Source organism: Podarcis raffonei, chromosome 6, assembly GCF_027172205.1.
Source record: "Podarcis raffonei isolate rPodRaf1 chromosome 6, rPodRaf1.pri, whole genome shotgun sequence".
Lineage (NCBI taxonomy): Eukaryota > Metazoa > Chordata > Lepidosauria > Squamata > Lacertidae > Podarcis > Podarcis raffonei.
In genome coordinates this window covers 2,069,118-2,092,040 of record NC_070607.1, presented here as the reverse complement: position 1 = coordinate 2,092,040, position 22,923 = coordinate 2,069,118, and the positions used below count along the sequence as shown (strand labels likewise).

The window sequence follows — 22,923 nt, the reverse complement described above, 5'->3', positions numbered from 1 at the left end:
TCTGGGTGTTGCTAAAGTAATAGTAATAATTATAATGCTAACAAATTCTTTGCAAGTATTCTAATTGGGCTAAGGTGAGTGGGAACATGCCCATTTCATTCCGGAACATGGCACAGGTTTAACAAAAGTGGTGTTACCTGAGGGTAAAACCAGCTACTTAATGAAGTTGTGTTTTACATTAATGAGTTTACAGAACAAGCCCTGCGGTGAGTCTGGCCTTGGGCTTGCCCTGTAAGCAATTTTAATGCGGAAGATCAATAATTAAATTGTTCTTTCTGTCCTCCTGCCACCCATCCCACTCCCTCTTGGCCTGCTGCCAGGGGCTTTGGCTGCTGTGTTCTGCAGAGATCCGCCCCTACGAATGGCTAAGAAGAAACTGTTAAGTGTCTCCCTGAACTGTACATGGGCTGGGCCCTCTTTTTTTTTTTTTATTTGCAAGGTGAGTCAGACTGAAGGCAAGTTCTCTTATTCCTGTCTAGAGTGATTCAGGCAGAGGAGGTGATAAAAAGCACCTGGAACAAGAAACGGAGGCCCGGGTGGAATTGTCCGCAGCTGCACGTCCACCACCACACAGCTTTGTCCCTTGATCTTGAGGCTTTTGCTTGGAAGAGTTGGATCTGAGCACTTTCTGGACAACACAGCCCTCCGAACTTCCCTGGAATGCCTCAGCACTGGCTGGTGACTGTCAGCTGCCTGGCAATCACTCTCCTCCTCCCGTCAGCTGTTGGCATTCAAAGAAGAGAAGGTGAGGCAAACGAGCGTGAAATCTTTCCACTTTAGTTTTTGGAAGTGGGCTTCATTTTGGAGTCTTCTGTCTCTCCCTGACTCTTGTTTTGGTGTCAGGTGCACTGTGGGCCAGCTGCTGAGCAACCCCTTGTTGTGTGAGAGAAGTAGCTAAGCTGAAGACTCTCTTTATGAGCATGTGGAATGTCTTGGGAACTGGGCAGTAACGTTTTCAGCATGTGAGCGATAATGGAGGATGGGACCAGATCTTCATCTAAGCTTCCTTCCTTAGATCTGGCCCGTGTTTCTCCTCCAAAACCTTCTAGTTAGAGGTAGATGGTGAAGCACACACTGGGGTCGCCTAGCAACTGCAAGCTTGCTCATGTATTATCTGTATCCTGATTGGGTGTCTGGGCTGAGATATGGTCACACCCGGTAATCGGTCAGCGATGGGGACAAATGTCCTATCAGTCTAGTGGATAAGTCCACTATAGGTCTTTTAGTAAGAAGGTGACAAGTGGATGAATGTTGATCCCCAGTAAATTTAGATTCATTCAGGGACTTTTGAAAATGCTGTCCTTAGTGTTTTACTTCAACCTCCAGATGGAATATACATTCAAATGAGACATGTTTATTCCAATACTTTTTATATGCTTCCTAGGGCAATGGGGAGGGGCTTTGGTTCGGTAGTAGATCATCTGCTTTGCATACAGAAGATATTGAGTTTCATTCCTTAGCATCTCCAGGCATGATTGGAAATGTCTCCAGTCTAAAATCCTGAAAAGTGAAAAGAGCTAGATAGAGCAACGGTCTTACTCTATATAAGACAGTTGTTGCAATGGAAGAAACTGAGGGCGGGGGTGGTCATTTTTTATAGAATCATAGAATCATAGAATCATAGAATCATAGAGTTGGAAGAGACCACAAGGGCCATCGAGTCCAACCCCCTGCCAAGCAGGAAACACCATCAGAGCACTCCTGACATATGGTTGTCAAGCCTCTGCTTAAAGACCTCCAAAGAAGGAGACTCCACCACACTCCTTGGCAGCAAATTCCACTGTCGAACAGCTCTTACTGTCAGGAAGTTCTTCCTAATGTTTAGGTGGAATCTTCTTTCTTGTAGTTTGGATCCATTGCTCCGTGTCCGCTTCTCTGGAGCAGCAGAAAACAACCTTTCTCCCTCCTCTATGTGACATCCTTTTATATATTTGAACATGGCTATCATATCACCCCTTAACCTCCTCTTCTCCAGGCTAAACATGCCCAGCTCCCTTAGCCGTTCCTCATAAGGCATCGTTTCCAGGCCTTTGACCATTTTGGTTGCCCTCCTCTGGACACGTTCCAGTTTGTCAATGTCCTTCTTGAACTGTGGTGCCCAGAACTGGACACAGTACTCCAGGTGAGGTCTGACCAGAGCAGAATACAGTGGCACTATTACTTCCCTTGATCTAGATGCTATACTCCTATTGATGCAGCCCAGAATTGCATTGGCTTTTTTAGCTGCCGCGTCACACTGTTGGCTCATGTCAAGGTTGTGGTCAACCAAGACTCCTAGATCCTTTTCACATGTAGTGCTCTCAAGCCAGGTGTCACCCATCTTGTATTTGTGCCTCTCATTTTTTTTGCCCAAGTGCAATACTTTACATTTCTCCCTGTTAAAATTCATCTTGTTTGTTTTGGCCCAGTTCTCTAATCTGTCAAGGTCGTTTTGAAGTGTGATCCTGTCCTCTGGGGTGTTAGCCACCCCTCCCAGTTTGGTGTCATCTGCAAATTTGATCAGGATGCCCTTGAGTCCATCATCCAAGTCGTTGATAAAGATGTTGAATAAGACCAGGCCCAAGACAGAACCCTGTGGCACCCCACTAGTCACTCTTCTCCAGGATGAAGAGGAACCATTGATGAGCACCCTTTGGGTTCGGTCAGTCAGCCAGTTACAAATCCACTGAGTGGTAGCATAGTCAAGACCGCATTTTACCAGCTTCTTTACAAGAATATCATGGGGCACCTTGTCAAATGCCTTGCTGAAATCAAGGTAAGCTACATCCACTGCGTTCCCTTCATCTACCAGGCTTGTAATTCTGTCAAAAAACGAGATCAGGTTAGTCTGACATGACTTATTTTTCAGAAATCCATGCTGACTATTGGTGATCACAGCATTCCTTTCTAGGTGCTCACAGATTGTTTGCTTAATGATCTGCTCCAGAATCTTCCCTGGTATTGATGTCAGACTGACTGGGCGGTAATTATTTGGGTCCTCTCTTTTCCCCTTTTTGAAAATAGGGACAACATTTGCCCTCCTCCAGTCTGCCGGGACTTCGCCTGTTCTCCAGGAATTCTCAAAGATGACTGCCAGTGGTTCTGAGATCACATCTGCCAGTTCTTTTAATACTCTTGGATGCAGTTCATCTGGCCCTGGAGACTTGAATACATCTAGACTAGCCAAGTATTCTTGTACTATCTCCTTAGTTATTCTGGGCTGTGTTTCCTCTGCTGAATCATTTGCTCCAAATTCTTCAGGTCGGGCATTGTTTTCTTTATCGGAGAAGACTGAGGCAAAGAAGGCATTGAGGAGTTCAGCCCTTTCTGTGTCCCCTGTTTGCATTTCACCATCTTCTCCTCTGAGTGACCCCACTGTTTCTTTGTTCTTCCTTTTGCTACAAACATACCCATAAAAGCCTTTTTTGTTGCTTTTAACTTCTCTAGCAAGCCTGAGTTCATTCTGTGCTTTAGCTTTTCTGACTTTGTGTCTACACGTGCTGGCTATTTGTTTGAATTCCTCTTTGGTGGTTTCCCCCCTTTTCCATTTTTTGTACACATCCTTTTTTAATCTTAACTCAGTTAAAAGTTCTTTAGATAGCCACCCTGGCTTCTTTAGGCACCTTCCATGTTTCCGTCTCATTGGTATTGCCTGAAGTTGTGCTTTTACTATCTCCCTCTTAACAAACTCCCAGCCATCATGAACTCCCTTTCCTTTTAGTATTACTGTCCATGGGATCTCACCAAGCACTTCCCTAAGTTTTATGAAGTCGGCTTTCTTAAAGTCGAGAAATTGAGTCCTAGTATGCTTGGCTGCTCCTTTCCGCTGTATAGTAAACTTCAGAAGAGCATGATCACTCGCGCCTAATGATCCTTCCACTTCTACCCCACTAACCAGGTCATCAACATTGGTTAGGACCAGATCTAAAATGGCTGTTCCTCTTGTTGCTTCTCCCACTTTCTGGACAATGAAGTTGTCTGCAAGGCCAGTGAGGAATCTGTTTGACCTTATGCTCTTGGCTGAGTTTGACACCCAACAAATATCCGGGTAATTGAAGTCCCCCATTACTACTATCTCCCTTCCTTTTGCATGCTTGGCCATCTGTTCCAGGAAGGCATCATCTATGTCCTCCGTTTGGCTTGGGGATCTATAGTAAACTCCCACAATGAGGTCACTGTTATTCTTCTCTCCCTTAATTTTGACCCAAATGCTCTCACTTTGGCTTTGAGGTTCTAAATCTTGGATCTCTTCACAGGTATACACATCCCTGACATATAACGCCACTCCTCCTCCTTTCTTGTCTGGTCTGTTTCTCTGAAATAGATTGTATCCCTCCATTATTACATTCCAATCGTGGGACTTATCCCACCAGGTTTCAGTGATTCCTATTATGTCATATTTAGTTTGCTGTACCAAGAGCTCAAGCTCATCTTGTTTATTTCCCATACTTTGCGCATTAGTGTACAGACATTGAAGTCCATTAATCATTCCCCCGTGTCTCTTATTTAAGGATTTTTTCCTCCCACCACTAGGTCTGCGTGCTGTTTGCTCCATTCGGTCTATGACATTTGGATGATCATCTTCATCAATTGATAGACTCCTACCTTCAGGAGCACTGTCTCCCTCCCCCACATTAGTCAGTTTAAAGCCCTCCTGATGAGGTTTCTGAGATTTTTTGCAAAAACATTCCTCCCAACCGTTGTGAGGTGCAGCCCATCACTTGCCAGAAGTCCATCTTCAAGAAACTGCATTCCGTGATCTAAGAATCCAAACCGTTCCTGTTTACACCATTTGCGAAGCCAGTTGTTCACTTCCACTATTTTAAACTACAATTCACAGGATTTGCTCACTTCACAGGATTCACAAATAATTGTTTTACTAAATTGTTTTAGATCTTGAGCTAGAAACAGAAATTCAGCTTTCAAAGTATATACAGTATATCATGCAAGTATATACGGTCCCTGTGTGCACTTGATCAACAGTGCTGGTGTTAATTCTTCACTTTTTGACGTTAGCGGGATGGTTTCTATGATGTAATTCTCTCAGCATATCTACCAGCGTCTTCAAAATTAATTCTATGCATTTGACACTTTTCATAAACTCACTGTGGGCTAACATGTCAGAGTTCTTAACTTGGATTTAGTACCACTCATATGTTTGGCCACACATTTATATCAGTTTTACACCAGTGTTCCTATGGTGCCTTCCCTTAAGGAATCCTGTGAATTGTAGTTTGAAGAGAATGATGAGAATTGTCTTATAAATCGCTAAACATTCATATATAGCCATGTAGAGAACAAGAATGAAGACAACTATAATTTGTTATATATAACAATTGTTTATAGAGAAGGGGTGATTCCACACTAGATGTTTCAGTGTGGGACTGCCACGCTCTGTTCATTCACTTTCTATTTCATTCATTCATTTTATTTGTATACCACTTTTCAACACCCTGGGAATGGCTTCAACAGGCCTGCTAAACCAGGTGAGAGTAGCCAAGGGGTCTCAAATCCCCAGTGAGTTAGGGACTTCCCCTGCATGCAAAGACAGGCTCTGGTGGATTGAGTGGACAAGACTAATAGTGCGCCCAACAGTCAAGAAGGTGGTTTCTGCATGTGCTGTGTAGAGGGAAGTGAGCAGGTGAGGCTCATCCACCTAGGATGGTATCCCATCTAGGAGAAAGAAAACTCTGACCTTAAACCTCTGCTGCTTTGCAGGATATTTTTGGGAGAAGAAAAGGCTAAGGAGTAAACTATGGTTACCAGATGTCCCCGTTTCCTGGGGACAGTCCCTGGATTTACAAATCTGTCCCTGGACAAAATACGTCCCTGGAATGTCCCCGGATTTCATATAATGTCCCCGGATTTCTATTTTAAGTGTTGTAGATTTATTAGTAGGGAATGAATGTTGCATGATTGGTTCAACGGCACAAGACACAACATATAGGGACTTCCAGCAAGGCAAAATGGCAGGTGCCACGGCAGCGAGCAGCTTCTGAAGCCAGCCAGAGCCAACTGCACCATCAGGCTGGCTCCGGGCTGCTAAGACTGCCGCTGCCGCTGCCGCTGCCGAGGGGGAACCGGGGATGCCCGGCATGTCAACTGGGGGAACCGCTGACACACACACCCCATGACCCAAATCGAGCTGAGAGCGAGAGCGTCTGGCCACCTGGCCGACTGCCCAGCGGCGCTCTGGAGCCGACACAGGGAGAAGGAGGAAAGGAGAAGGAGAAGGGGGAGAGAGAGAGAGGAAGGAGAAAAAAAGAGGGAAGCCCTGACCTTGCCACGCTGCCGCCGCCACCACTGAGGAAGAGAGGTAGCAGAGCACCGGGAGGGCAAGGACACATGGCCGAGCCCAGGCCTGACCGAGCCTACTCCATGGCAGGTAGTGCTCCAAGAGATCATGCCGGGGCCCAGAGGAAGGCCATGTGACAGAGGAGACCCAGAAGAGAAGATATTACTTCTTAATTTTAAAAAAAAAGATTTTTTTTTGTTAAAAAAAAATTAAAAAATTTTGTCCCCGGATTATTTGAAAAAAATCTGGTAACCTTAGAGTAAACCCTCCACAAATCTGGAGTGGAGTCCCTAAGATGGTTGGCTGGCACCTTGCACCCCTCCTTCCAGCAACTCCTGGAGTCAAACATCTTGCTCTGCTTTCCTTCGGACCACATCAGTGAGGCTGAGAGGGGGTCTTGTCATCTGGGCAGCCCAAGACCTCCATACACACTACCTAGGATTGCATCCCAGGGAAGTCACTTCAGTGCTGGTAACTCAGTGGTTTGACGTCACCCCCAGAGGCACACTCCATTATCTCTTGAGATAGCCAGATGCTAACAACATACATGGCACATACATGTGCAAATCTACACACACACATCCATACACAGCTGCCACAGGAAAAAATAGATCTCAGGGGAGAGGGAATTATAACCAACACTGAACTTGTAGAGCATGAGGAATCATAGATGCCAGTAGTGAACTTATTATCCCAAATGTAGATGTTTATCTAGCCCACATGGCACCATCCATGGTAAAGAGGGAAGTATCAGCCTTGGGAAGACCTCAAGGTTTGCAGAAGTGCAAAAAATATTTAGGGGGGAAACTAATATATTTAGCAATGGTAATGTGAGGAGGGAGTACAATCCAACCCAGTGAAGAGTGAACTTTCTGTGCGGTTACAGAACACTGACTTCTTTTGTGTTCTAGAGTTGGAATGTTTGCAAATGGGAGGTCTAAGATGACCAATCTGGACAGGGAACACAGACCCTTTGTGTCCCTATTTTCCAGAGACAGTCCTGGATTTAAAGAAGCCATCCTGGTTTCTGATTTGGTCCTGGAATGTCCTGCTTTTTCTTAGGACATCACTATTTTCATCAGAGAAATGTTGGAGGGTATGGTAGGATGTCCATGTTTTCATCAGAGGGTATGGAGTTATGTACCCCCTGAGCCAAGGAAATAACTATACAATCTTTAGAAGACATCTGAAGACAGCCCTCTATGGTTTTATTATGTTTTTATATACATGTTGGAAGCCGCCAAGAGTGGCTGGGGCACCCCAGTCAGATGAGCGGGGTAAAAATGACAAGATGTGGTCATTTTGTATGGTTGCATGTCCCTATTTTCATCAGAGAAATTTTGGAGATAATGGGAACAAGCTCTTGAACCAAGAGGCAGGGAAAATAGGTCTGAATAGGAAGGAGTGGAAAAGGGGACAGAATAAGGGACTTAACGCTTAATATTATCTAAACCCGTTATGTATATTTATGCACTAGGAAAGAACCTTGAAATGACAGGAGTTACCTTTTCTTTTTGCCCACCCAACACAAACAAAGGAGCTTGTGACCACCTTCAGTTGTTTTACTACATCAGAATTCAGTTGGTTTAAGTTTGGATGTTCCAGGTGCACTGAGGTGAAAGTAGCACTAAATAACAGCCTGCTTGTGTCTGACAGCTTTGGCTTTGACAGCTTCAGGTCTATAAATGCATCAGTCCTTCTCACTGAATGAGCAGAAGGGAAAGCACTGACCCCAGAACACTGCCCTCATTAAAAAATGGAAGGTAAAAAAGGCAGCACTCCCACTTGCCTGCCAAGATGTTTCGTGCCTTAGTAGCAATGTGGGAAGCTGACGGTGTAGTACCCAATTCATCTTTCCACATTATCCCAAAAAAAGGGGGGGGAATAAGGCAAGTTCTTTTACATCTTACTTCAGAAGGCTCTTTTCCCATAGCGGCAGAGCAGGCACGGCTGATCCCCTTCTTTTGGAGCTTGGCTGCAAGGCCTGAGAACAAAATGGTGCTCCCTCATTCCACATACAGAAGCCAATCATACTGGCAGTTGCATCTTACTTCAGTCTTAGTTCAGCACTGGAGGCAGGACAGTGTCACCTGCTGCACCTGAGGGCTGAGGAGGTGCAGGTCACATCCAGCTCTGTCCTCCAACACATTGCTGCTGACCTGTCCCCTCCCAGCACCTGTATCTTGCTTACCCTTCCAGGATTAATTTGGTCCCCAATTCTTCCTTTATGCAATTTCTCTCAAATCCATCAGTTTATATTCACCTCATTCTGAGAGATCAGTGGGGAGGGGAGTCTGTCGCAGTAGCAGGGGGAGACACGTGTCTCTTCACCAGCCTGACTCCTCTCTGCCTCTCGGCCTCCCTTCTTTCCTGCTCCACCTTCTGAGTCTGAAATTCCCTCCGCCACAGACTCTTCTTGCTCACTAAGCCCTGTTACCCCTTCAGTTTCTGACACCACCCCAGTCTTTCTTCTCTTTCTTCTCCATGTGACTGCTCATTGTTGCCCCACCACCACTCCCTGGGCTCTGAGCCTTCCTTCCCTTGGGGTTCCCCAGCTGGTTCCTCTGTGTCCAACCAGTCCCGGACATATCTAAAGTTTTATTGTGAAAGCCCATCTCAGCACTGAGAATCTCATTCAGAAAAGCTATGTGAAGAAACTTCACAGGCATCAGACTGGGAAGAAGTGTGACATTACCTTGGGTAAACACATGCAGTTACAGACACGCTTATCGTGATGTAATTGCCTCCAAAGAGGCTATTGACAGACACAAAGCATTGAGAAAACAACAGCAGCAGCAGAATCCAGGCAAGACTGGATGATGTAATCTGTAAGCAAGTTGAGCTATTGGCTATGAAAATTGCTATGCGGTGCTAATTATATGTGTTGGTCAATCTAATCAGCAGTCATTGCCATATTAGGCTTTTTTAAGTTAGGAAAAATAAATGTGCAAAGAGTGTCAAGTCTTTCTCTCACTGGGAGGGTAAACCTGTGTCTGAATTTCACCACTCCGGAAGAAAAGTGAAGACTCACAGGACTAAATGCTCTTTCATACAAAAGAATTCCTTCTACATAGGAAAATAACAGACAGTACTAGATAACTGTAAAGAAGCATTCCGTCATGGGATTCTCCGCATCTGCAGGCTGAATTGGTGCAACTCTTTCCCCCCACAATATATTTACCACCCCCTCAGTGAGAACCAAGATGCTGTGGTTTAAAGTGGTCTTTATATAAAATAGCAACTGAGACGCAACATGAGAGTCAGTTAATTTAGATATGACACAGAATTTAACAAAGCAAGCTTTGCTATGGTTTAGCCTGACAGCTAAATTTCCAAATTGTGGTATGTGATTGGCTGGCAAATCAGAAACCTGGTTTTGAGCTGGCATTGCAAACCATGATTTTCTTATTTATGGCTTGGTGTGATGTCTGAATGGACTAATGCTGAACAGATTAATCTGTGATTAGTGCACTGCAAACCATCGTTTAGAATGCTATCTGTGAACTTAGTCAATTTCTTCATCTTTTGTAAATACCACCTCCCTTAAACAGAAGGAAGACAAAGACCCAGTGTTCTTTCTTGGTATTCATTTAGATTCAGGTATCATTACTTTTGCCTTAGGCATAAGCTTTGAAGCCAAAGTCCCCCCTCCCCCCACCAAATAACCACCTAGAGAGCATTTGTGTTCCACCAGCAAGTGAGGGAAGAGCTGCAGCAGATATTGATGTGGGGAGGGGGGGGTCTAGTTTCTGTCCTGTACTAGTCCACCACTGGAAGTCACTCGCTCGAAACACTGCTTTTCCCTAACAGAAGTAGCCTTTGTGATTAAGTTGCAAGCCTCTTCTCCCCCCACCCCCAAAGCTCCTAAGGAGGGAGAGAATCTCTGGTCCAGTCAGGAAGAATGAGGAGAAGTTTTCCCACTCTCACTTGCTGCCTTCCCAGTAAGAACTGTCTCACGCGTGCCAGTAATTATTTAAGAAAACAATATGTATAGCCTGTTGGCATCTGTCTGTCTCAAGAGACAATGGATTATGCCTCTGGGGGTGAAATCATACCACTGTGTTACCAGCCCTGGTGACCTCCCTGGGGCATAAGCCTGGGCAGTGTGTTTAGAGGTCCTGGGCCACCCAGATGACAAGACCCCCCTGATGCGGTCCAAAGGAAAGCAGAGCAATACATTTCACACCAGCTTGGCTGCAGGAGTTGCCAGAAGGAGGCATACAACATGCCATCCAACTGACTTGGGGACTCCATTCCAGATTTGTGTAGAGTTTACTCCTTAGCCTTTTCTTCTCCCAAAAATATCCCATAAAGCAGCAGAGGTTTAAGGTCAGAGTTTTCTTTCTCCTAGATGGGCTACCTTCCCAGGTGGATGAGCCTCACCTGCTCCTCACTTCCCTCTACACAGCACATGCAGAAACCGCCTTCTTGACGGTTAGACCCATTGGTCTCACGCTCCCAATCCACTTTGCATGCAGGGGAAGTCCCTAGCTCACTGAGGGTTTGAGACCCATCAGCTACTCTCACAAGGGCTATCACCTCTGGTGGGATACATGTCATGCTTTTTCTGGAGTAGTTTATCCACCTATAGTCTCCAGCCTGCACTCAGCTCTCACCTGTGGCTCCTTGCCGCACTCAGCATGCAGCAGCGCTCACACTCCAGGAATACATAGCTATATGCTCCATAATTAAGGAAACATCTAGTTTGGCCCTCAGTAACCTGTGTAATGAACACTTGTCTCAATCACACACCACAGTTTTCAGTGTATGCCTAAAAAGGCAATGCCCTACTTGGGTTTAAGGTTTAAGAAGCCGCACCACATCTTCCTGTCCTCTGAGTCATTTTGAGACATGCTGAGATGATTTGTTTTTTAAAAATAATATGTGGAGGAACACACACCCAGAATTCCTTGCAGCATGCTATTTGAGCCTGAGAATCTGGGAAAGCAGGGAATGACCCACTTCTGCGGTAATGGGAGGGCTCCCACACAAGCTATCTTCAGGCGTGGCTAGATGGGGCATTGAGGGAGCCTGGGAAAGCAAAGGAGGCTGTTGACGGGCACATGGGCTGAGGCTCTGCCTGGGGGGCGGGGGGGGAGTGCTGATTAAATTCCAGGTGCTTCTGAGTGAGCGTTGAAGGGTATGAGATCAGCTCTACTTGGCTTGGCCGCCTTGGCAGACCCAGGATCCGGCTGATGCGTTGGAACCTCTCAGGTGCTCGGAATGCAAGTGTCGTGCCTGAACCTGATCGTATGTGTTGGCAGCCAAGCTGAGGATTAGCAGGAGCAGCTGTGGAGAGCAGCTCTTGGTGTTTCAGAGACTAGCAAAAGCACTGTAACAACCACAATAATTCTGCAAACTTTGTAGGTGACGGAGATGTGATTCTTAAGTATATGGTTCTCCGTAGTATTCATTACAAAGAGGTTGGCTATGAAAATTTCCCTCTGCTTTCTTCTGGGCTTGTTGGTCTCTGCACACAAACATTCGGGGGGGGGGGGGCAATCTAAATCCCGTGCTTGGAAAACAGAAATTCAGTACTAAAAATAAACCGCATTAATAAAATGTTGGTAGATCTATAAAATTCACCGTAACGCCTCAGGGCACAGCTACACTGCCAACCTGTACTGGTTTATACTTGTTCATGTTTCATGTCTTCTCCCAAATAACTCTGGGAAACGTAGTTTGGCCCGCCTGCAGCCTTCTAGCAGCCTTGTAGCTCTGCCTTTCCTGGTACATTAACAGCCAGCCCAGAAGAGCCCAGAAGAGCTTGGTGAAGGAAATCCTTCAGGTACAGGTTAAACACTTTGCTTTCTAATGGTAGCTTCTCTCTGGGTTTGCTGCTGTTTTGTTCCTGGGGTCCAGATGTTATTATAGAGGGTCCTTAGTGTAGGAAGAGAGATACATTCAAGTCCGTGAATTCTCCGAGGTCTCAAGATGGAATATCCATAGTGCCTGGGAGTCTCTCCTAGGGGAGCCATATTTTCCTTGCTACAGAATAGGCCATGGGACTCACTCTCCTTTCTTAGATAAGTCCTGTCAATGGAAGAAACTGGGAAACAAGTTGTTTGTCATAGAAACAGGGAGGCTTTTGATATGGGATTGAGGGAACACCTTCCCTGTTGTTTCAGCATGAGAATCTTTTTAAATACAGTATAAATATAAAATTCATGTTCTGTTTTAACCCAGATTGATTAGTTCATATAGATTACAGTATTTTAAAACGTAGTCCTGCTGCAACAGCTATGGAGAATGACCCCCTCGGTCCACTGGCACACTTTTCAAAGTACCAGAGCAGGCTGCAGACCCCTCCCCTCCTGGCACAGCTGCTTCTGTTTCTTTCTCTTTCCGCTTCCAGGCCAAGACACTTTAAAGACTAAGATATGTATTGGAACAGAGTCCCCTTTGTAGGATGCAATGCCAACACTGCTTTTGGATATCAGCACCAACTTGCTATTTTTATTTTTAAATTTTATGATAGGCTGTTATTGTAAAATATGGTATAGACATTTTTATAATAAACAAAATGTATAGGAAGAGATGGAAAGAGGGATTTGTTCTCTGGACAATGCTTCTTTGCTGATCTTGTTCATGACTCTAACCTTGAGTTATGAGTTGTTAGTTTTGCTTATGCATATGCTGTGAAGTGGGATTAATGATATTACTAATAAGAGTGACAAGAGTTTCCTGGTTCCATATTAATTCTTCATCTGTGTTTCTTTCCTTCCATCACTAATATTCTTGCTGTTTTAGCTCCCGTTTCATTTTGGCTGAAAGGGAGTTGAATTGCTGGTGTTAAACTGAAAGGGCAATGGAGTAGAGTGAGAGAAATGAAGACTAAGAGAAGGCATGGCAGTGCCTTAAGCCCAACCTACTCCATTTGAAATAACCACAGGGCACAGTTCTTATAGAATGGTAGAGTTGGAAAAGGGATCCTGAGGGCCATCTAGTCCAACCCGCTGCAAGACAGGAATCTCAGCCAAAGCATTCACATTAACTAAAGCATCTTAGGTTGCAGTGGTTTGCTTTTAAAAACCCAAATATAGAAAACTAGCAAGCTGAGGAAACTGGCCTGTCAACACTGGAACCAATGGACCAGCCAGTTTTCTGTGATGAGGGAATCAGGCTAATGTTGCATGACTAGTCACTGCTGCTTGCGTAGCTTGGATCTGAGCTTACCAACAGGGTGGCCTTTAAATGTATCTCATCAAGTAAAAATGGCGAGCCAATTTCTGGCACTGCCAAATGGGTTGTTGTTCTTGAATGGTGCGAACTATTCTCTTTTCTTTCAGCCTGCCATTGCAATGGGAAATCCAGGCAGTGCATGTTCGACATGGAGCTGCTCAGACGAACAGGAAATGGATACCGGTGCCTCAACTGTGCCGAAAACACAGAGGGAAATAATTGTGAGTGGTGTAAGGAGGGCTTCTATCGCCAGGAACCTCGAGGACGTTGTGTATCCTGCAGCTGCAACCCCAAAGGTATGCAGGGACTGAGGGGCAGGTGGGAAAGCCCCTCACCCCCAATCTTATGGGACTGCAGTGTCTGTTGAGGTTCTACTGCTGCATATCTCTGTCTACACTCAACCCAAATATGTTGGCAAAATAAGCCAGTAGTCACAAATGTTCTGGCACCCTTAAAGCCACTCACTACGTGGAGAATTGGGGTTCCAGTGCATACCCTGAGTTGGGTTCCTCTGAATGAGATCAGGGAGAGGAGAAGCCAAAAGCAGCTGTTCTCCTGAACACAATTAAGGGGCACTTCCAGACTGTTACTATTTTCAGGTGGAAATCCAGCTTGCACAATCATAGTTGGCTAAGAAGTCTTGTGCAACAAACTGCTTGCCTGAAAGATTGGACTTTCTGCAATAAGGAAAGTGAAGGTGGAATCCACTGGGAAATGTGGAGTGACACTTGCTTTGCCATAACATCATCTAACCCCCCTGCAAATAAGTGAAGATGAATGCTCAATACATTACCTGTTTGGAAGCATGCCAGGTCTGTAGGACTCCAAACACTTGTTTTTGTTATTGTGGAATGGGGACCCGAAGGGACGCCTCAAGGCCTCAGTGAGGTTTATAATGCTAACCACAATGCACTTCTATCCTATTGTTGCTTTTAATTAGATACCACATTCTGATGTGTTTTTCCCAAAATCAGCTTCAATCTGAATGTGAAGCAAAACAAAACAACCTAGCTGTGTTCTAAGTCGGTAATGCGTACAGAGCCTACGTAGCTTGAGTTTTCTTGGTTATTTGGGCCAGAAGGAAAAATAGGCAGCATCAGTATCCCTTTTGGCAAAGTTTACTATGTAGTCACTTTGTGCATTGATTGTTCCTGTGGAGCAGAAATAGCTCTGGATATCTTTGGTCAGCTGTGAGGCAAAAATGGTGCCAGTGATGTACATCTGCTAAAGTGTTACATCTACAGATTTGCATAATATAATGTGCTGATCCCAGCACAGGTTTAGCATATCTTAGAAATATGAATTTCTTCTATCTAAAGAACAAAGCTCTGCCTCTCCTCCATTCCAGCCTAGCTGTTTTCCTAGAGGGAATCATTAGCACATCCTTTCTCCTCAGCTGCTTTAGAGCAAAGAGCTAGTAATACACCCAAAATGGAGACCTGTAATACAATTATTTCTCATGTGATCTAAGTTAAATACCTCGTGACAGATCCAGCGGAGATACAGCCCTACTTAAACCATTGGCTATTAGGCTCTCTGCAGCTCCAATGTTTAGCTCAGAGGAGTTGAGCTTTTAGCAGTACACATCGAGACATATACAGAGTTATTTGATAGTTCAACGTACAATTAAATAATTATACTTAACAAGTTTTGTCTGTGCAAATAGAAGATTGCTGCTTTGTGCTTCCCCTTATTTGAGCTGTATTAACTTTAGGACAGCCTTTCTAGGTCCTTTTCCCTTCTGGAAGAAAGCAATGGAGATTTAGGGCCAAAGTAATTGTGATGCTGATCATGCCACTTGCAGGTATGTCAGTTGATTTTTATCAAGACCACAGCATGCGGGACATTTAGTCCTTTCCTCTCCTCCTGTGGTCCTGACAAAAGTAGTCTGGTCCTGCTATTACCTCTGGGAAAGAAGCCTTCATTGGCACCAGTGGATACTTCCCTCCAGGGGCTCATGGTGTGTGTGTGTGTGTGTGTGTGTGTGTGTGTGTGTGTGTGTGTGTGTGCTCGTGCATGCGTGACAGAAAGAGAGAGAGTGAGTTGTGGGGAGTGATTTTCATCAGACCTGAAGCAAAGGAGGAAAGTGTTACCCATCTCCTCCCCACATACCAGTCCCAACAAAAATCCCCAACAAAAATTTATTAATTTTGTTCTAAAAACTGATGTGATTACAAGTTTAGCATCATTTCTAGTTTGGCCCTTGCTTTGCCTTTGTAATAATCAGTTTATTTACAAATTTATAGATTGGGTAGATATTTTGGGGGCAGAGGAACAAACTGCTTCTCTTGAAGAACCTCCAGGCAATAGAGTCTACCAATTCAAACCTGAACCATTGCCACTTTTCTGGCAATATTCCACAAAACCAGGTTTCAGCCTATCTCATACTGCAGAAGAGCATCATATTTGTACATGCCAAAGCAACTTTTTAGACGAAGTGTGCCTGAGTAGTTCAGCAATGTGCCAGTCATGACAAACCAAGCAGGACAGGAACTTTGCACAATGGAACTGAATGACTACTGCAGCAACTCTCTTTGAGTTTCCTTGGAATTGCTATAAACCTGATGAGAATCATAAATATTGACTCGATTGCTGTCTCTACTACTCCTTCTTCACAGGTTCTTTCAGTGTACAGTGTGATAACCAGGGACGGTGCCGCTGCAAACCTGGTGTGACAGGTGATAAATGTGACCGATGCCAGGACAATTTCCATTCCTTCTCAGAATCTGGCTGCAGAGCTGCTGGGCAAATACAGTAAGTGCTGTCGGGTCGGTGGAGCTGTTTGTTGCTGGCTAATGTGTTCCAATGGAGCTTCATTTGAAAATGGTCCTTTGGTTTTCTCAGGAATTGTGATTGTGATCCAGCTGGCAGCACGGGCCAGTGTGTTTCAGGACGTTGCATCTGCAAGGCAGCTGTTGAAGGAGAGCGATGTAGCAGGTGTGTGCACAAAGATTGCGTGGCTAAATGTTTTCATGGTGCTCAGAGTTGTCATGATCAAGGAATCCACTTGGTAGCTCAAGTTGCTCTTTCACTTAGCATACAAACCCAACAGAAATGTAGCTTTCTCTCTGACTCAGAAATGGAGGCTATGTGGATTGAGTTCAGCGTGCAAGCATGGAATGTGGAAGCTAGTGCCAGTGTTTTGGATACTGAGAACTTCAGTTTCCACTGAGAAAGCAATGTGTCTTCTGTAATATTTGGAAATGTAGGTCTGTGGTGTCTGGTTGGCCAGAACAGAGCTTCAGAGCCAAGAAGGGGCTTTCAGTCAATGCACAGCTATACAACTTTCAGCCTTCATCCTTGCACTTCCCCATCCTCCTGCCTCTTCTGCCCACTTAACCCCAATCTCCATTCCATTCGGATTATTCCTTCCATTTCATTCTTGCCTTTTGCTGTGTGCTGGTTCAACCTTTTTTCCTTTTTTTCTTGCATTTGTATTGGTTGCTTTGGCGTGTATGGGGTGTTAAGGGAGGGGTAGTACCTCTGGAGGATACGTCACACTCCTTCTGGGATACTTGGTCCCCCTGTGATTCCCAGCCTGCACTCACCTCTCACCTGTGGCTTCTAGAAGCTATCAGCATGTGTCAGGAACAACTTTGACTGACCAGCTAAACCAGGTGAGGGTAGGTTTGGTCCTGCTCATACCAAACCCACAGACACTAGACATGCTGACCAGAGGGGAAAGCTGGTTGACAGCAAACCCAAACTAAGCCTATTACATAACCAGTTCAGTGCATGATGGGCTGGTAAAACAGGCTGACTTTGCAATGTGGGCACTGCTATGCCATTAGTTGTGGTAGTGATGATGACTGGAATTTTCTGTGCTAATCTGGATAGCAGCATAGCATACCCTTCAACATTTCTTTGATGAAAATAGGGATGTCCCATTTCATAATGATAATTTTAATATTTATACCCCACACACCTTACAGGGTTGCCCCAGCCATTCTGGGCAGCTTTCAGTATATATAAAACATTAAATGTTAAAAAAAACTTCCCTATACAGGATTGCCTTTAGGAAGCTCAGGGGTCGGATAATTCCATACCCTCCAACATTTCCCCCAATGAAAATAGGGACGTCCTAAGGGAAAGCAGGACATTCCAGGATCAAATCAGAAACTAAGACAGCTTCTCTAAATCAGGGACGTCCCTGGAAGATAGGGATACTTGAAGAGTCTGGCATAGTGGTACCCCACAATGGGCCACTGACAAATAATTAATGGAAAGTAAAAAAGCGTAACACTTTTATTTCTGATTTAATGGCAGCCCTGACTCACGTCACTGTTTGAGTCCATGCTGAGGCCAAAATGGCATGTGCACAAGTTGCACTGAGCTCAGCACATCACAGATCCACACCTTACATTAAAAAGCACATCCAGCACACATTTAAATCTCATGACACCCCACAAAGAATCCTGTGAACTGCAGTTTGTTGCTGTGTGGGAAACTACAGTTCCTCGGATGCATTTGGGGAAGTAATGTACTTTAACAGCGTGGGTGGCGCTGTTGTCTAAACCACTGAGCCTCTTGGGCTTGCTGATCAGAAGGTCGGCGGTTCAAATCCCTGTGATGGGGTGAGCTCCCGTTGCTCGGTCCCAGCTCCTGCCAACCTAGCAGTTCGAAAGCACACCAGTGCAAGTAGATAAATAGGTACCGCTGCGATGCAAAGGTAAAGGCGTTTCTGTGTGCTCTGGTTTCTGTCATGGTGTTCCGTTGCGCCAGAAGTGGTTTAGTCATGCTGGCCACATGACCCAGAAAACTGTTTGTGAACAAACGCCAGCTCCCTCAGCCTGAAAGCAAGATGAGCGCCACAACCCCATAGTCGCCTTTGACTGGATTTAACCAACCAGGGGTCCTTAACCTTTTGTACTTTAACTGTGTGTTTGATGTGCTTTAAATGAATAGTGTGTATCTACTCTCAAATCCACATTTTCACCAGATTATAGCACAGGCTAGAATCCTGTTTCTGTACCTTCTGGAGCAGTTACCTCGGTGCCTTTGTGTGTGTGGTGAGTGCCAGTCATTCTGTCATGAAGTCATCACTTGAACAAGAATGGTAGCACAGGATTTGTAGTAATGGCTGACATCAGAGCCATCAAGTTTTTATTGACTGGAGGATGCAGCTATCCTGTCACAGCAGATAAAGCAGAGGTATCTGGATTGGAAATTCAGTATGTCAGCTTTCTGTGTGTGAATATGAATGCACAAGAGAATAAATGTGCGGTGTGTTAATTTATCTCTTGCACAGTTGCAAGCAGGGATATTACAACCTAGATGCAGGAAACCCAGAGGGCTGTTCTCGATGCTTCTGTCATGGGCACTCAACAACATGTTCCAGTGCAGAAAATTATAGCATCCATAAAATCACCTCCACCTTCGAGCAAGGTAAAATACTTCACTGGGGTTTGCCTTTTCTCTTTTTCATGATCAATACACTTGGTGTTACACTGAACTTTCAATTTTACATTTTCTATTGATGCAGGGAAGCATTAGCTGCCTCCATTACCGGACTGAAGTTTGGTTGCTGGTGATGAGGTTTGCCAAACGGAGAAGCAAAACAATAGGACTAAACAATCGCTTTATTTCTTAAAACCAGCAGCATAATATTCTATCAGTAACATGATCTGGGAAGACTTGGGTGATCTTTATGCAAAATGCCTAAGAAAGTGGTTCCACTTATATTCTTTCTGAACCAGCAAAGCAGCTGGGAAATGGCAAAGGAGCTGAATCAGTGATGAAGTCATAATCTAAAGGAAGAAGACAAATGGATCTGAGTCTTTGTGTGGAATGCAAAAATACTTAGCACTGGCCTTGGGTCAAAATTGCTAACTTTGTTCCAGTTTATATTATCAGAAAGTTTAGAATAGCTTTTCTAGGATCGGGAGAGTTTTAAGGAGATGCAACTGGAATGACAGAAACATTATTTAGCATGGTGGGTGCACAGCTTTCTCTTGTCCTCCCATGGCCATCTTTGGTCAAACAGGTTGTGGAGGTTTGTGATGCAGTATAGAAACATGTTGGCACAGATGATAATCAGTGTTTGCACATAATGGGCAATGCTGGCTCTGGCACACGACCTTCATCTCTCTGGAAAACTGTTGTGTTTCTCCAGCTCTGGAATGCACATTGCAGGTGTAGAGTGCATGTCAGAAATGCCCCACTCAAAAGTATTGCAGATAGAAAATGAGCATATTGGGGAGAAGGCTAGGTTGATTCTCCACCCCCACCCCAACATGCTAGTTTTCTAGGTGTGGGGGAGGTTTCTTTTCATGGGTCAATATTCAAGTGCTCAGCACGCTCACCAGCAACTTGAAGTACTTGCTACAGTCCAGAAAGCTTTACTGCCTGATTCTTCTTACTGTAAAAATGGGTCCTGTGACCTCTTGTGATACAGTGCTTTCCTAAGCATATGACATCACTAGTCTGCCATGAGCTTGGAGACATGGCATATCCTTCCTTCGGACTGTGTAATATGAAAAGAGCTGTTTGTTGCTTCTTTCCTCCAGTCACATTTCCTGAATCGTTGGGAATGGTTGGATTTCCAGCTCATTTTAATTAGCTGTTGGTTTCCTTGTATTCCAGGTGATGAAGGATGGCAAGCTCAAGGAAATGGGTCTCCTTTGCAGCTCCAGTGGTCTTCACATTATAAAGAAGTTTATGTGGCAGCAAGAAGGCCAGATCCTATCTATTTCATGGCTCCAGGTGTGCGTTTCCCTATCCCATGCTGAACAGGGGCAGCCACAAGGACTATTGAACTTCACTATTTATTTGCCACTATTATCAAATGTCTCACATATTGACGCCTGTTGGTCCACTTGCATGCAGAAATCCTAGTACAGATTCTTGCTGGCTTGCAGACAATTCTAACACTCAAGTTAGAACAGGAATTGCTCTTAATTCTGGATAATTTCCTTCTGCCCCATTTTAAATGTGTGTTGAAAGTGTGCTTACAAGACTAGGTTGAATTTCCAGAAAACATGGCATGGTTTTATGACAACAGATCAGAGGTAGGAAACCTAAGGCCTGTGGGCCGGATGTGGCCCAATCGCCTTCTTAATCTGGCCCGCAGACGGTCCAGGAATCAGCATATTTTTGCATGAGTAGAATGTGTCCTTTTATTTAAAATGCATCTCTGGGTTATTTGTGGGGCATAGGAATTCGTTTATCCCCCCACCAAAAAAATATAGTCTGGCCTCACATGGTCTGAGGGACAGTGGACCAGCCCACAACTGAAAAAGGTTGCTGACCCCTGCAATAGATCCATTCATTATATCCTACCCCCACCCATAAATTCTGAAATCCATGGCTGGAATGTCACTTTCCTCATGTCTAGAATCATGGAATTGTAGATGACCCAAGGGTCATCTAGTCCAACCCCCTGCAATGCAGGAATCTCAGCTAGAGCATCCCTGACAGATGGCCATCCAACCTCTGCTTAAAAACCTCCAAGGATGGAGAGGATGGAGAGTCCACCACCTCTCCTGGGAGTCTGTTCCCCTGCCAAACAGCTCTTACTTTCAGTAAGTGATTCTGAATATTCAGAATCTCCTTTCTTGTACTTTGAAGCCATTGCCTCGAGTCCTACCCTCCAGAGCAGAAGAAAACAAGCATGCTCCTTTCTCCATGTGACAGCCCTTAAGATATGGCTATCATATCTCAGTCTCCTCTTTTCCAAGCTAAACATATCCAGCTCCTTCAAGCATTCCTCATAAAGCTAAGTTTCCAGACCCTTGATAATCTTGGTCACCCTCCCCTGCACACCTTCCAGCTTGTCAGCATCCTTCTTAAATTGTGGTGCCCAGAACTGGACACAGTATTCCAAGTGTGGTCTGACTAAGGTAGAATAGTGGTACTGTTACTTCCCTTGACCAGGACACTATACTTCTGTTGATGCAGCCTAGAATAACATTCACTTTTTTGCTGCTGCATCACACAGTTGACCCCTAGATCCTTTTCATGTGTACTGCTAGTGAGCCAGGTGTCCCCCATCCTATATTTGTGAATCTGGTTCTTCCTGCCTAAGTGCAGAGCCTGACATTTGTCCCTATGGAAATTAATTTTGTTAGGTTGGGCCCTGTTCTCCAATTTGTTAAAGTAATTTTGAATTCTGATTCTGTCTTCTGTGCCATTAGCTACCCGGCCCCCCAGTTTGGTGTCATCTGCAAATTTGATGAGGATATTTACAAGAAAACAATACCCAAAAAGATGTCTATAGCTTCCTTAAAATGAATAAAATTAATGAGTATGGGAAAGCAAAGATGACCTTCTCAAAACAGAAATAATAAATCTTCAAAATGCACCTAAGTGTGCACTGAATCATTTTGGTTGATATGAGCTACTTTGAAAGATTTTTATCTGATAAGTGGGATTCAAATTAAATAAATAAGCAAGCATTTAACCATAAAATTAGAGCCCACTGACAGCCACATGTTTTTTCTTTTTTAATTTTATTTTCAGATATTTACAGGCTACCCGTCTGAGTTCAATTCATGAATGGTGGTTCACATAATTAAGATTCATTACACTATCCATAATACATAAAATACAAACACAATATAATTCTACAACAATCCCCCAAATTAGAAAACCAACATTAATTTTAAAAATCCATATGCAGTCCATGATACAAAGCAAACTTTTCATAGCAAAACAATTAAAGGAAACACATCTCAGCCTTCATAGCAGTCAGTCACATGAAACCCACCTGAAACAGGTCTTCAAAGCTTTTGGAAAGAATTGGAGTGTGTTAGCCTTCTGGTAGTCAGATGAGAATGAGTTCCAGAGCTGTGGGTCCACCATAGAAAAGGCCTTTTCACTTGTGTCATCCACAATGACCTTAGTTGAGAGCAAATTTTGAAGCACTCCATTGTTAGTCTTCATGTTCAAGCAGGCTGATATCAATGGGATTTAGGTCATAGGTATTGATGGGTCCTTTGAAATTCTCCTTCTATACCAAAGGCTAGTCCTGTCAAATCAAGGTCAAGAGTGGTACAGGTCACATTTGCATTTTACTTGCAAATGCCAACACTTTGACCTTGTGTTTCTTTTGTGTGTATTTTGTAGCCAGGTTCCTTGGGAACCATCAACTGAGTTACAGCCAGAAGCTGTCTTTTGATTATCGTGTGAACCGACCTGGACGTCACCCTTCACAGCATGATGTAATATTGGAAGGAGCTGGTTTAAGAATCACTGCCCCACTCATGCCTAATGGAAGGATGTTGCCTTGTAAAGCCAGCAGGACCTATACATTCAGGTAAAATGCTTAGGACGTAAGAGAACACTCATATGTCAAACCCTCCAGTGCAACTCAAAGCAATGATAGACAAGTTTTCCTCAAAAGTAACTTGCCCTCCGCTACCAATCTGCAATGTGCAACTTCTGGAGATTTGCACATGCATCCTTAGATCATGCTCTCAGTTCACACAAAGTAGAGTTGAGGCCCTCAATTCCTAACCAGTGCCTGACAT

The 22,923-nt window shown here is 44.4% G+C and overlaps 1 protein-coding gene across 1 annotated transcript in view; it reads left to right on the top strand.

The window, feature by feature from the left end:
* The window catches only part of LAMC2 (laminin subunit gamma 2), a 44,167-nt gene continuing 21,244 nt past the window's right edge, over positions 1 to 22,923 (top strand). Inside the window, exons 1-7 of the mRNA XM_053391105.1 lie at positions 1 to 745; positions 13,564 to 13,752; positions 16,075 to 16,210; positions 16,301 to 16,393; positions 18,705 to 18,841; positions 20,039 to 20,158; positions 22,520 to 22,709. Coding sequence (XP_053247080.1) covers positions 661 to 745; positions 13,564 to 13,752; positions 16,075 to 16,210; positions 16,301 to 16,393; positions 18,705 to 18,841; positions 20,039 to 20,158; positions 22,520 to 22,709 — 950 coding nt within the window. The 5' untranslated portion in view covers positions 1 to 660. The remainder of the gene's footprint in view (positions 746 to 13,563; positions 13,753 to 16,074; positions 16,211 to 16,300; positions 16,394 to 18,704; positions 18,842 to 20,038; positions 20,159 to 22,519; positions 22,710 to 22,923) is intronic.